This window comes from Sceloporus occidentalis, unplaced genomic scaffold, assembly GCF_023333645.1.
Source record: "Sceloporus occidentalis isolate IW3139 unplaced genomic scaffold, rSceOcc1.0.p SCAF_54, whole genome shotgun sequence".
In the NCBI taxonomy this organism is placed as follows: Eukaryota; Metazoa; Chordata; class Lepidosauria; order Squamata; family Phrynosomatidae; genus Sceloporus; species Sceloporus occidentalis.
In genome coordinates this window covers 5,290,338-5,305,668 of record NW_028317034.1, presented here as the reverse complement: position 1 = coordinate 5,305,668, position 15,331 = coordinate 5,290,338, and the positions used below count along the sequence as shown (strand labels likewise).

Sequence of the window (15,331 nt, the reverse complement as noted above, 5' to 3'; positions counted from 1 at the left end):
CAGATATTGAGCGAATATCTGATGTGTCTGGTGTCACATCAGATAATAAGTGTGACGGAACCCTCCATCACTGGAGAGGCCAGCCTCCTCCCTATTGACTATGGGCCCTGGGTTTGTAAAGGCTTCTGTGGCTACCCCCAGCAGTATCATCTCATCACTGGCTGAGGGGATTATCTCCCCGCCACCAGGGAGTAACTGCCATTGTTTTAATTTAATATCAGACCCCTCCACCCCAATGCTGCCCTAGAGGTGTCCCAAATTTTGTTAATATAAACCTAGGGTCATAATGATTTTTTTAATGAACTTTCTGAAATATACATCCAGGAACAGAATGTCTGCATTAAGCCCCTTCTTCTCTTTAAATAGAGACTGCATTTCAGAGAGTATACCCCCACAAAGTGGTCTAGCTATGGGGTCTACCTTTGTGAAAGCGTCACAGGATATACTGCCTCATTGAGAGTGTATGAGGGAAAAACCGTCTAGATCCCCCTGGCTGCCAGTCTCACTAAGTACAACAAGGGCTTTGTGAAATTCTAGCCCTTAGATACACTGATAAGAAGGATATGTATGTTCTATCCTCCATACACAACAAACAAGTGGTGCCTGTAAATGTGAGAGGCTGATGCCCAGGTTCTAAGATCCCAGCATATTTTTGACCCTGAAGTAGGAAATTATTTTTACGGCTGATTTTGGCAGTGATTGGTAACCAAATGACTGCTTAAAAGTGTCCAAATGCTCCTGATGAAATACAGAAATGTATACTTATGGGAGCATGTTCTACTGGGGAACTACTAAACATTTTCACATATAGCATAGGCCTGGAAAAACACCCTGACCTAATATACTGGCATGTTCCAACTTATGTCCTGTAATGTCCTGTAAAAAACTCAAAACCTATTGGTGAAAAAAGCACAAAATTCATGTGGGCTTTTTTCTACTTTCACTCTTATTACTGATAATAAATGTTTAATCATGTAAATGTTGTATCAAAAGAAAGCTCTATCTCTCCTTCAAAAACAATATATAGTTTACATGAGTAAACTTTTTACAGCAAAGGGGAATAATGAGCTATTATTTTGCTTTGCCCACAAACTAGAGGTTTTGCCTAAATTAACTTTTACATTGAAAAAAAAGCCCTAAAATAAATAAATGAATTTTAACATATAAAGAAATGTTTGCTGCAGTCCCTGCATATCAATAATGAACTAATACTGTATACACCTATACACTTCTCCTATTCACCCCACTCCAATCAATCACAGCGATAACCATCAATGAGACCATTCCCCCAATTTTTGCCTACTTCTATCTATCAAGATGAGATAAGACAGCGGCACTTGACGGCCACCGTTTCGAATTAAGTCCAGAAACTGAGCTAAAAAATTACTGGAATCTTGTTTATTTCTTGTTCATGGTAAAAAGTCCAGAGTGAATCAGTGAAGGGGCTGTTGTGTGTAACCATTTTTGTACACCATCTTATATATTCTACAAGGTACATGTATGAAGACACAAAAAATTTTACAATGACAATCATTTTTTGTAAGTAGTGTTTTTGTAAATTCTCTCATTGCCCTGCAGAAAGGATGACATCACAAAATGTTAAAGTTTGTCAGTCCCACATTAGCTACTATTAGCTATTCCTTAAGGGATTAACGAACGGAAACACTATTTCACTATATAAACTCTATTTTGGTGTAGAACACTCTAAAGAAAAAGTTTTAATGGTCATCACTCATCATCTCAGAACTAGGTTTAGGACAAAAGGAATTTGAAGAACTCGGCACTTCCATTAATAAGCAGAAGTAATGGCAACAGACAATTTACTGAAACTACATACAGGTGGTGAGTGCTAGGTGGATACCATAAAATAACTTTTGTGCCCTCTCTTTTGTAGGCCATATAAGCATTTTAAAGTCTATTCTTCTGAACTCTTTTTTTCTCACCTTTTTGTCTTTTTTTGTGAACAGAGATTGACACTTCTGATGAAAGTTGAGTAGTGTGGCATATTACACTTCCAACGAATACACTTCCATATTTCTAAATGTTACGCATATAAAACAAATACTGAACAAAACAGCTTCTCCTTTAGATTTGTCAGTAAAAAGAAACTGTTTTTGTTCATTATTTTGAAATACAGTGATGAGAAAAAGTATTTGCCCCTTTCCTGATTTCTTTTATTGTTAGTTTTTGTCACGTTTAAATATTTCAGGTCACTTACTCACTTAGCTAATATAAGACAACGTGAGCAAACACAAAACGCAGTTCTTAAATTAATATTTCATTTCTTGAATGTAAAGAGTTGGACAAAACCTATATCACCCACATGAAAAAGTAGTCAATCCCCTTAACCCAATAACTGATTGTGCCACCCTTGGCACCAACAACTTCAATTAAATATATGCAATTAGTTTTTTTGCATCGCACTTGGCAAAATTATTCAGCCACATTGCAGGTTTCTTGAGCATGGACTGTTTTTTTTAGGGTCATGCCATGGCATCTTAATCAGATTCAAGTCAAGACTTTGACTAAGCGGGCTCCTGGCCTGTTTGATTTATTTCTGCTCTGTGATTTTGTACCTTGCTGACCTGATCTGTGCACCATACCTGGCTATCATGACTACCTGCACTGTGTACCGACCTTAGCTATGTCTGACTACACTTTAAGTGTACCGAACCCAGGATTGGTCTGGGCATCTACCTCTGGCATTACCTATATAGAGGTATCTGGCACTTCCAGCAAGTGCTTTGCTATCCTCTACTCAGTACATATACATATACATATACATATATATATATATATATATATATATATATATTCCGTATTGGCTCGGATATAGGCCGCCCCCGTATATAGGCCGCACCCTAAAAGTTTGGTGCTTTTTTAAAAAAGCACCAAAAAAACATGCTGCCACTCTGTCTCCCCCCCTGAGATATGCTGCCACTCTGTCTTCCCCCCCCCGAGATATGCTGCCACTCCCCCCCCCGAGATATGCTGCCACTGTCCTCCTCCCCCCTCGAGATATGCTGCCACTCTGCCCCCCCGACTTACCAGAGGAGACTCCCGGGTGTCTTGCGGGGCCGGCGGGGGACATCTACGCAATACGCGGGGTAGGCGGGGAGGGACACAGAGATCTTGAAAGTGGAGATAGCGCAGAAAGGAGAGGGGCTTCAGATCAGAACAAGGAGGGTGGAGATGGGGGAGGGGCAAGATCAGAACAGAGGAGGTATGTATTAATAAAAATTCTCATAAAATTCAAGAGACTCAGGGTAATATTAAATGTATGCTTGCTAATGCAAGGAGCCTAAATAACAGAATGGGAGAACTAGAGGCAATAGCATACACTAAGCAATATGATATAATAGGCATAACAGAAACATGGTGGGATGAGACCCATGACTGGGCAGTTAACTTAAAAGGTTATACGTTATATAGGAAGGACAGAAAAAGCAGGAAGGGAGGAGGAGTATGCTTGTATGTTAACAACGAGCGAAAGTCAAATATTAAGCACCTTGAAGGTGACAAGGGATTTGTGGAAGCTTTATGGGTAGATATCAACTTGGGGCAAAAAAAGGAAAAGAACTACTGGTTGGGATATGTTATAAACCACCTAATGTTAATAATGATGAGGAAGAGCAGCTGTTAGAGCAAATTGAGAAAGCTACACATCTGGGTAACACGTTAATTATTGGAGATTTTAATTACCCGGACATAAATTGGGATAGAGGGACTAGTAGTTCTGCAAGGGGATTGAGGTTTTTGAACCTGTTAAATGACACATTCATGTCACAACTGGTACAAGCACCAACTAGAAAGGATACTTGTTTGGATCTGGTGATAACAAACAATGTTGATCTTGTGTCTAACACTTGGGTAACAGTGATCACAATATGGTCTCTTTTGAAATAAACTCAAAAAAGAAATTGCCCATGGGGAATACTAAAACGTATAATTTTAAGAAGGCTGATTTCAATAAGATAAGGGCAGCTTTACAACTTATTGACTGGCAAGAACTCTTCAGGGATAAAAATACTGAGGAAAAATTGAGTATTTTCAAACAAATATTAGCAGGGTACACTTCTCAGTATGTACCACTAGGAAACAAATATAAAAGAAACAAATTGAAACCGATGTGGCTTAGTGGGGACGTTAAGCAGAAAATAAAAATAAGAGAATGGCTTTTACAGCATTTAAATCAGACGGATAAGAGGCATCCTATATAAGATATAAGGAAGCCAATAAAGCATGCAAAAAGGTGATTAGATGGGCTAAACTAGAAAATGAGGGTGATTGCCAAAGAGAGCAAAACTAACCCCAAAAAATTCTTTAAGTACATAAATTCTAAAAAAACAAAAAATGAAAACGTAAGTCCATTAATAACAGAGAGGGGAGTGTTGGTTAAGGAGGACCAGGAAAAAGCAGAAACTTTAAATGACTATTTTTCCTCAGTATATATTAAGGAGGAACCTATGGCAATGGATATACATAGGACCACTGAGAAAAATTTTCAGTCAAACTGTGAGTGGATGGCTCAGGACAAGGTGCTGCAGAAACTAAAGAAAATTAATGAGTCAGGAAATAAGTGAACCTCTGTTTCTAATCTTTCGGGATTCTTTTCTTTCAGGAATTGTACCAGAGGATTGGAGCAAGGCAGATGTGGTTCCTATTTTCAAAAAGGGTTCAAACTCTGTGCCCGGAAATTATAGACCTGTGAGCTTAATTTCCGTGGCTGGGAAAGTATTTGAAGGGCTGTTTAGGGATAATATTCAAGAATCCCTCGGGAAGAACAGTATTATTAGCAAAAATCAGCATGGTTTTATGAAACATAGGTCCTGTCAAACTAATTTAATTGCATTCTATGAAGAAGTAAGTAGAAGTGTCGATCAGGGGGTTGCAGTGGATTTAATCTACTTGGATTTTGCCAAGGCGTTTGACACGGTTCAACACAATAGGTTAGTATTCAAACTGAGGGAAATTGGTCTAGATGCAAATTCTTGTTCTTGGGTAGAACATTGGCTTAGAGATAGAGAACAGAGAGTTGTTATAAATGGTAAATTTTCAAGCTGGTCAAAAGTGGTAAGTGGTGTCCCTCAGGGTTCTGTTCTGGGACCAATTTTATTCAACATATTTATAAATGACCTGGCAGTAGGCGTTGAAAGTCATGTTTCTGTGTTTGCAGATGACACTAAACTAGGTAAAGTTATACAGGGCGAGCAGGATATTACTGTGCTGCAGAGGGATCTAGATAGACTGGGGGACTGGGCACACAAATGGCAGATGAAATTCAATGTAGATAAATGTAAAGTTATGCACTTCGGGGTAGCGAATGCACAAGCAACCTACACCCTAAACGGTAGTGAATTAGGGGTAACGACAAATGAGAAGGATTTGGGAATTGTTATAGACAACAAACTAGGCAATAATGTGCAATGTCAGTCTGCGGTTGCTAAGGCCAGTAAGGTATTGTCATGTATAAAAAGGGGCATCAAGTCGCGGGATAAAGATATAATTTTGCCTCTGTATAAATCAATGGTAAGGCCGCACCTTGAATATGCTGTGCAATTTTGGGAACCTATTCTAAAGAAGGATATCATAGCACTAGAAAGGGTGCAAAGGCGGGCTACAAAATTAATAAAAGGAATGGAGCACTATAGTTATGAAGAAAGGTTAACTAATTTAAATCTGTTTTGTTTAGAAAAACATCGCCTTATAGCATTATATAAATATATTCGGGGCCAATACAAACCATTGTGTGGAAATCTGTTCATAAACAGGACTATGCATAGGACACGTGGTCATGCGTTCAGACTGGAAGAAAGGAGATTTAGACTAAAGCAAAGGAAAGGGTTTTTTACAGTAAGGTCAATAAGGATGTGGAATTCTCTGCCTGCAGAGGTAGTTTTATCGGAGTCTGTACAGACGTTTAAACTGCAACTGGGTGGATACCTGGAGAAACATAATATTCAGGGATATAATCTTTAATTATGGGGAAACAGCTTATTGATCCAAGGAGAAATCTGACTGCCATTTTGGGGTCAAGAAGGAATTTTTATTCCCTGGTTAGTGCAAAATTGGAAAGAGCGAAACCGGGGTTTTTTTTGCCTTCTTTTGGATCAACAGCAACAAATTAACAGATATAGGAAAGGCTGAACTTGATGGACGCATGTCTTTTTTCAGCCTATGTATCTATGTAACTATTTAAATGGGTGGGGAGTGGGGCAGGTTAGGACCCCGCTCTCTCAACCAGGAGGATTCTGGTGTCGACCCAGAGAACCAGAGAAGCAAGCTTCTTCAGAAGTCTCTGGGCCAAACCCAGAGAGTTCACAGGTATGGTTACAGCAGTTGTGATACCATGTCTAACAAAAGATTTTTTTTGCAAATGTGAGATGAGCCTTTCTGCTCTATTTGGTTAACAATGGTTTTTACCTGGAAACTCTCCCACTGATGTCATTTTTGCACAGTTTCTTTCTTATTCTAGAATTGTGAACACTGACCTTAACTGAGGCAAGTCAGTAGAGCCCTACACGGGACTGCTTTTTTAATCCCGCTCCCGTTGTTTTTAATCCCTCTCCCGCCCTGTCCCGCAATGTGGGTGTTCCGCTCCCGCCTGCTCCCGCCACATTTGTGGCCAATCATGCCGGCCTCCTTACCTGATTGCAGTCCCGCAAGGCTGCCCTCGAGTTGTTCTCTCACAGCGTCTCCTATCTTGCTCCGCCCAGGAACAAAGCGGAGTCACAGGAAGTGATGTCACATCACATGACTCCATTTTGTTCCTGGGCGGAGCAAGATAGGAGACACTGTAAGGGAGCAGCGAGAAGGCAGCCTTGCGGGACTGCGCGGGATTACCGGGACCCGCAGGTACAGTGCCTGACCGCCCACTCCCGCCCGCAGCCCCAGCAAGACCGCCCGCGGCCGCCTCCCAATGCAGTCCTCTACAAGTGAGCCCTGCAGTTCTTTAATACATTTGACCACCTAGATGATTTTTCAATGTGCTCTGGGAGGAATTTTGATTCACCGGCCACTCCTGGAAAGGCTCACTACTGTTCCAAGTTTTCTCTATTTGTGGATAATGGTTCTCATTGTGGTTTGCTGGAGTCCCAGAGCCCTTGAAATGGCTTAGTAGCCCTTTCCAGGCTGACAGATGTCAATGTTTCTCACCAGACCTTTTAGCCTACTTCACTTTGCAGGACAGGTTGTATTTAATTTATGTTTAAATTCATGGTGGCTTGCAGTGATCATGCCTGGGAGTGTCTGGTGAAATTGAACCCAGTTATCATTTACATTTGGTTAATTGGTTTCACATAAGGCAAGGTAGGGTTGGATAGCTTTTTTCCTTGTATACATGAAATCATTTTAAAACTGCATTTTGTGAGTACCATGGTTATCTTTGTCTAATATTAAAATTAATTTGATGATCTGAAACATTTAAATGAGACAAATATGCAAAATTAGTACGAAATTGGGAAGGGGCAAATATTTTTTCATAGCACTGTATGTATGAAAACCAATTCCTAAATGGCAGATTAAATTGTTAGGATTTATAGAGATGATTAATATCTTAACACAGGGCTATACAATGGGGAGTACATTAAACTCACAGTTAAACAGTTTAAACACTGAATTTAACAATGCTTAAGTATTGGTAATTAAGATATTTGCACTTTAATACTCACAGATCATCAGAACAGTTCACTGGGGCCTCCATTCTTTGCCCGGAACGTACATGGTGTAAGACCTCCAAGTTAGAGTATCCTGGATAAGGCTGTTGACCAAAAGAGAAAACTTCCCAGAGGACAATGCCATAGGACCTATAACAAGCAAAATAAGAATGTTGGACATGTTTGAAATGTTGTATATATATATTCTAAAGACAACTGTGATGATTATCATGAGAACCTCCCTTTCTCTTATGAAACCACTATACTACTAAATACTACGAAATACTACTAATTTGTTAATGGGTTTTTTTACCCTATTACTTTAGCATTCTTGTGTTTCAACTTCCCTTTTTCTAACTTCAATATCATTTTCCCATTTCCACACATTATGCACATTATGTTATTATTCACATCATATGACTATCCACACAGGTCATTTTAGGGTATATATACTACCAAAGTAACAGCTAAAGAGTTCACGGTGTGGTAACAAAGAATATAATATGAGGGAAGATTACAAGATTCACCATCAATTCAAGGACAGCTATCTATCGGATATTGTCTTTAATCGAAAGAGATTTGTAAGATTTCCTAACTGGATTACATATATTTTAAAGTACCAAGCAAACTTTCTTTCAATTGCTTACTTCATTTTCTGGTAAGATACTTGTCCTGCTGTTTTGATTTCATGAGTATTTTTATATTTTTTTCCAAACCATATTTGTACTTCAAATAAATAAATGTTAAATGAAAGGAATGCAAGTTTATGGAAAAATATATACTAATGGAATGCATTGTTCAGTCAATTTCAATAAACATCTTTTGATTTTACATATCTCTTTGATCTGCTTTTAAAGGATTTAAAAGAAGTAACATTCTGCTTATACACCAGCAATTGTAATGAAGCCATTCTGCAAGGTTGTACCGGAAAAATAAATGGCAAGGTTGCTCTAGAACAACAGATGTTAATGTTTTGCTGAAACAACACACAATACCTACAGAATACTTTCTTCCTAAATTTACATATAGGGGTGGAATGGTGGTTTCTGAACACTTAATAAGTGTGACAAAACATTAACCTATAAAAAACAGGAAGTGTTGAAAACATATTGATTTATTTGCCTGTTTCCATACAAAAAAAATTGAAGATTGGAAGAGAGATTGACACACAAAAAAAACCACTTGAAACATTCAGAATAATTGTATATGGCTTTTTTTCAAATTCCGCAGTAAATGCTGAATACTCTGATACTTTTCTAGATTAGATCTCAGGTAAGCAATAAGGAAAGTGCATCCGCTAGGAGTTCACTGAAAAGTAAATGTATCTGGCAACATAATCACTATTCCATGTTTATTCTCATCTTACTACCCTCCTGTGTTAAAACAAACACCATCCTCTCATGGATTGAACCTCCATTCACGGAATGCTTAATGCAAAAACCTGTGAATTATATGTGCCACTGGTACTATCCAAAATGTCCATCCCCATAGGCATTTACATAGATTTACATGAAAGGATAGGAAATATTAAAAGATTATGGGGATTATATATTTATTATATATTATCAATATTTACAAAAATGCATTATTAGAAACTCACCATACATCAGAACGGCTGGTAAATATCCCATCAATTAAACTTTCAGGCGCCATCCATCGAACAGGAAGAAATCCCTCTCCTTTCTTTTTGTAGTAGTCATTACTGTAGATATCTCTAGCAAGTCCGAAATCCCCTATCTTTACAATTCTGTCAGGGCTATTGTATCCCTTCACTGAAACCAGGCAATTGCGGGCAGCCAGATCTCTAAAAAGATATCAAACATGTCCATTATTGGTATTTTTCTCAGAAGTGGGTCTTATAGATTTTTAAGTAAAAACTTTATGTAAATATTTGTGGGATTTGGTAGGTATGACTCCACATCAAAATCTTAAGGGTCACTATGTTATTGTAACATGTTGAATAGGTTTTGGCTTTCTTATTCACTCTGTATTAATGTTTATACACTTACTCAAGTCATGTAGACTAGTGTTGGCTCAAGGGAAGACTTTAGAGATATTCTTTTCAATTTCATTAATTTTTTTTGTTTATTCATTAAAGGGAGAGTTGAAAAGACAGCTTGCAGGGAAGCTGTGTTTCAGCTCCTTGATTTCTGTATACATTATGATAGGACATACTCGTGAGCTTCAAAAACCTGGCTTCTTTACATCCCTAGTCTAAATGACAAGGATCGAGTTTTCCACTCTCACTCTTACTCACTTGGGAAGCTAAGACTTGGGAAGAAGCAGATATGGATTTTTATCTAATTAAATAAATATAATCCAAACAAAATATGTTTTTTGGTATTCAATACATATGGTAACAAAAAAAATCTCCTCTGTCAACAGTATAGGAAGCAAACTAAATGTTCTGGAGCTTTTCAGATATTACACTTAAATTAATTTGTTTGTCTTTCTCCTTTTAATCTTGATTATGGTTTAATGCAAACATTGATAATTATTTATTTTAAAACAATTTACTCTACCTGTGGACAAAATGCATTTTTTCAAGGTAGGCACCACCATTACAAATGTTAAGGGCTATGTCAAGAAGGTCTAATGTTGACAGCAAAGGTTTCTGTAGCTAAAAGAAACAGACAATAGCATTATTATAACATTTGAATTTAGGAGTGAAACGACTTAGAACTCTTCAATATATATATATAATGTACATATATAAAATGTATATATTTATATATACCGTATTTATTCAGTAATCTACAATAGCTTCAAACCAACGATTTATGGAAGAGTACGGTAGAGTATGAGTAACACAACAAATACCCAGGAATATGCATAAAGACCACTTTTGACAAGGATATATATTTCTACACACTTACAAATGTATTTGCTCGAGCATCTCGTAGATACGAAAGCAGGTCTCCACCATCCATTAATTCCAAGATAATATACTGTGGTTCATTGAAAAGGCAAACCCCAAGCAGTTTCAGGATATTAGGATGGTCAAATTGGCTATGTACATATAAGGAAAATTATGGTAAGATCATTGTAATAATGCATGGCATATATATATATATATATATATATATATATATATATATATATGTATTAAAATCAGCAGTGGTTGGATAAAAGGTTTGGAAACGCTAATGCAGTTGGGGGAACAGCACATTGCAAGAAGTTCAGTATGGTTTCACGTTATACTATTGCAAGACATCCTGCAAATTATAGATAGTTGATTATAAGATTAACACATTTGAAACTACAGCTGAATTTTCCTAGGCGTTTTGATGTTTTCAATCTAAAGACATCTAGATGGTCATGACCCATGTTCGTGATCCTTTATACTAACTCACCATAAATTGTGGAATTAATGTCATTTTTACAGCTCATTCAGTAACAGATAATTAAAAGACATACAAGAATACTAGGCATGTGATCAAAGGAACTACAATGGGATGTTATGAATTCCAGTGAAGAGTGTTCGGGGACAACCTTAATTTAGGACAGAAATACCTCATCAAGTGTGCTTCCTTTATGAATTCGGACTTTTCATGGTCTGTTGCATCACTCTTTAGCGTCTATTTACACAGAGACAAAACAAGCAAATCTCACCATCAACTACAAGGTATTGGACAATGGAGAATAAGAATAATTGCTGTTACCAGAATGCCACACAACTAGCAACATGCCTGAAGCTAAATATACTTTACAAAGCAAAAGATCTCTCCTAAGTTTGTATCGCTATGTAAATCAACCCTTGTTGATGTTCGGAGTACTCTGTTTTGGTTTCATAAGAGTATTGAGGGTTTTACAGAGTTGTGCAAGTGTTCTGAAGATGGATTACAAAGTGTCTTTTCCTCACCTTAACAGAAAACTGTCAGTATAATGGCTTTCAGCATAACTTAATTAATTTAAAGAATACTCAGAGCAATCATATGCACTTTGCTGCATTTGATGGCTAAGTGGTCCCTTTATGTGGTGTCCTCCTTCAGTGGCGTCTCCAGCTTTCATATTTAGGGGGGGCACATGGGGGGCCAGGAACCAAAGTATGGGGGCCAATTATAAAACGGTACATATACACTATATATATATATATATATATATATATATATATATATATATATATACACACATATACACACACACGTTAGGCAGTTATTTCTCATTCTTTAATATTAGCCCCTGCTGATGACAATATATAGAAATATTACACCCTGCTTCTGATATATATTAATATTAACCCCTGCTGCGGATATATATTGATATTAGCCCCTGCTGCGGATATATACTTATATTATACCCTGCTGCCGATATGCATAGAAATTATACCCTGCTGCCGATATATATTAATATTTGACCCTGCTACCAGTATATATTAATATTAGCCCCTACTGCCAATATATATTATTAGTCCCTGCAGCCAATATATATATAAACTTAGCCCCTGCAGCCAATATATATTAATATTAGCCCCTGCTGCCGATATATATATAAATACTAGACCCTGCTGCCAATATGAATATAAATACTAGACCCTGCTGCCAATTAATATTAATATTAGCCCCTGCTGCCAATATATGTTAATATCTCCCTCTCCCTCCCAAACTATCCTAACTACCCCCTCTCCCTCCCAATCTATCCTAACTACCCCCTCTCCCTCCCAATCTATCCTAACTACCCCCTCTCCCTCCCAATCTATCCTAACTACCCCCTCTCCCTCCCAATCTATCCTATCTACCCCCTCTCTCCCTCCCAATGTATCCCTATCTACCTCTTCTCACTTCCTATCTACCTCTTTTCACTCTCTAACCCCCTCCTAACTTTCTACCCTCCTCCCCCCCCCCCTTTGAAGTTCACTTACCTTGGGCTTGTAGAAGTCCAGCGGCGGGATCGCGAGGTCTCTGTCTTCCTGGTTCTGCCGCAGTGTGCGCGGCTTCATTGCTGAGCGCCGGATATGACATCATATACCGGCGCTCGGCTTGAAATGCCGGCACTGCGACCAAGGCAGAGGCCTCGCGGTCGCGGAAAAGAGTGAGAGGCGCCGAACGGTCGCTGAGAACTTATTCCTCAGCGACCGCTCGGCGCCTCTCTCTCTCTCCTCCGGATCTATTAAAAAAAAAAAAAAAAAGACGGCGTTTCAATTGGGGGGGCACACCGGGGGGCACAGCATGATTTAGGGGGGGCCATGGCCCCCTCTGCCCCCCCCCTGCCGACGCCACTGTCCTCCTTATGTAATCGGCAGAATCTCCCCATATGCATTTGTCCAGGCCCGGGCTCCCTGAGATAATTTATACTCCCCCTCAACATACCTGCCATCCTGGTGGGTACTGCAGGGACTTACTTCCCTGGAAGACTGCAATGCACACTACAGCAGACCCTAGTCCAACACTTTTTGCTGCCTCAAATGAGGGGCTTCAGCAAAAAACGTGTGGGCAGGCACAGCTCTTTTTCCACACTTAAAGGGGTTTACTGGTAATTTGATTCAGCCTCCTGGAGGTTATGCCAGTGACTGGCTTACTATTTAATGATGGGAGTTATGCTGTACCATTGTCAGTGTTTGGTTTGCTAAATACTGATGGGCTTTATGCTGTATCACTGTCATTGTTTAGCTCAATGTATAATTATGGTAGTTATGCAGTACAACAATCAGTGTCTCAAGCAATATACTGTAATAGAATTTCTACTGTATAACATATGGCAGGCTTACTATGAGTGGCACTGCATCATAACTATGTTTGGCTAACTGTATACTGATGAGGGCTTCGCTGTGTATCTACAGCATACCAAGCATGTATGGCAGTGTTGGTGGGAATTTGTTACTATAATCTGCACCATGATAACCAGGTGTAGCTAAATTATGCTAATTGTGTGGGTTAGGCACAGTGGGTGGAGCTTTGAAGAAGTGGTTGTGTTACATTTTCAAGTATGTTATTGATAGCTGTTCTGCAAAGTTTTCCTGGAATTTTTCAAATGTTGGCAACTATGCTTTAGCACCCATAGCATTCCATTCAAAGGCTTTAGATTACATAGTTTACTATGAGTCACAGTAAATAAAGATACGTTGAAAGATATTTTGTGAGAGAAAGAATATAAAAAATGCTTGCGTCACAGACAAGTTAAGATAATGTGCTTAGAATCTTTACCATCTTTTATGTAACTGTGATAACTATGTATGACTGCATAAGGCATTCAGTAGAATAATTACTAAACTGTATTATTAAAATACCACATAGACTTATTTTAATAAGATATATATAAATATTACCTTCACAGCTACTCTTGTGGTGCCAGTTTCAGGTCCTAGAATGTCCGCAGCAGTTCCCTCATAGACCTCACCAAAGGCTCCACTCCCCAAGAAAAGACATAACGTTAGCTTCTCCCGAGGAAATTGCGCCAAACTTTGCATATCAATTTGTGTAGGAAGGATACTGGAGAATTGAACATTGTATTTTAGAGGCATTTCAGATAAAAAAGGAAACCATCTTGAATTTTAGGTATCTATAAATTTACGGGGAAGGCCATATGGATAATTCAGTCCACCTATTATTATTATTACTGTTATTATCTATTTTACTTTATTATTAATTTAAGATCCTTCCTGAGAGAATCTCAGAACAATAAGAAGAAAAAAATCACTCTGTAAGAACACTGTATAGCACAGTATACATCAATTATCACAACAACCCGGTTAGAAGGAAGAAACCAGTTAGGAAGTAAAGACTCTCTTAGATTGGAAAAGACTGTAAGGAAACAAATGGTTCAAGTCTGGTTATGGAATGAAAAAAAATCCCAACTATGATCATACCTTATTCAAAATATATAAACCATTATTAATTAGTCATCAAAATTAATCAAATAAAATTAAAGATATATAGAGATGAATACTTTCTATTTTTGTTTCAAGATGTATTATCACCCCAGTGGCATATACAAAATATTGGACAAAAGGCTCCTGTAATATTACTGCTGGTGCTTCACATTTCTTGTACTCACATTTCTCTTCCACTACTCAAGGGGAATATAGTTATGTTTCAACCAAACTGTGAATTGTTGGGTTTACCTTATAGCATAACAAGCTTTCCCGAAACCAACAGCATTAGATAATCCGCGCAACTCTGCTAGTTCTTTGTCTTCAAAGATAACAGCTGGATTTTCTTTGGTTGGGTTGTGTTTGTATTTTACCCTTTTATATATTGCTATGAAATGTATAAGGTAAAAAAATAGACAATTATGTTAGAGAAATCCCAGGTACAATCTGTTCACAAACTTACAGAAATAGACAATGGAGTGACAGTAAGGATGCAGAAATGAATGCAAATGACCTACATGCTACCCACCAAAAGCAGCTGTCACAAGAACCCCAAGAAGTATGGCTGAAATAGTTGCCACGATGATGGTGACTTCATTCGAAGAGTCAGATTTCACTATTGAAAAACACAACAATAAATAGAGTTTGCATGATTTATCATAAAATAAGCCGTGGACTACAAAGTACGAGAGCATGACCCCATAGAGAATGGAGAAACTTTGGAAGCAGCTTTATTCACCAAGCAGTGAGTGCATGCATGGTGGTTGAAATCTACACAGAAGTTGGACTTAAGTCCAACAGAATCACTGTTGCCATCTTAAATTTGCACTTGCGGAAATTAACATTAACATACATTCACCTGACTCGA

The 15,331-nt window shown here is 38.2% G+C and overlaps 1 protein-coding gene across 1 annotated transcript in view; it reads right to left on the bottom strand.

The window, feature by feature from the left end:
• Positions 1-15,331, bottom strand: part of ROS1 (ROS proto-oncogene 1, receptor tyrosine kinase) — a 69,238-nt gene that overhangs the window by 10,586 nt on the left and 43,321 nt on the right. Inside the window, exons 30-37 of the mRNA XM_089492183.1 lie at positions 14,993-15,079; positions 14,716-14,851; positions 13,921-14,083; positions 11,169-11,233; positions 10,526-10,664; positions 10,178-10,269; positions 9,256-9,459; positions 7,671-7,805 (exon numbers count right to left, since the gene is read on the bottom strand). Of these exons, the coding sequence (XP_089348309.1) occupies positions 7,671-7,805; positions 9,256-9,459; positions 10,178-10,269; positions 10,526-10,664; positions 11,169-11,233; positions 13,921-14,083; positions 14,716-14,851; positions 14,993-15,079 (1,021 nt within the window). The remainder of the gene's footprint in view (positions 1-7,670; positions 7,806-9,255; positions 9,460-10,177; positions 10,270-10,525; positions 10,665-11,168; positions 11,234-13,920; positions 14,084-14,715; positions 14,852-14,992; positions 15,080-15,331) is intronic.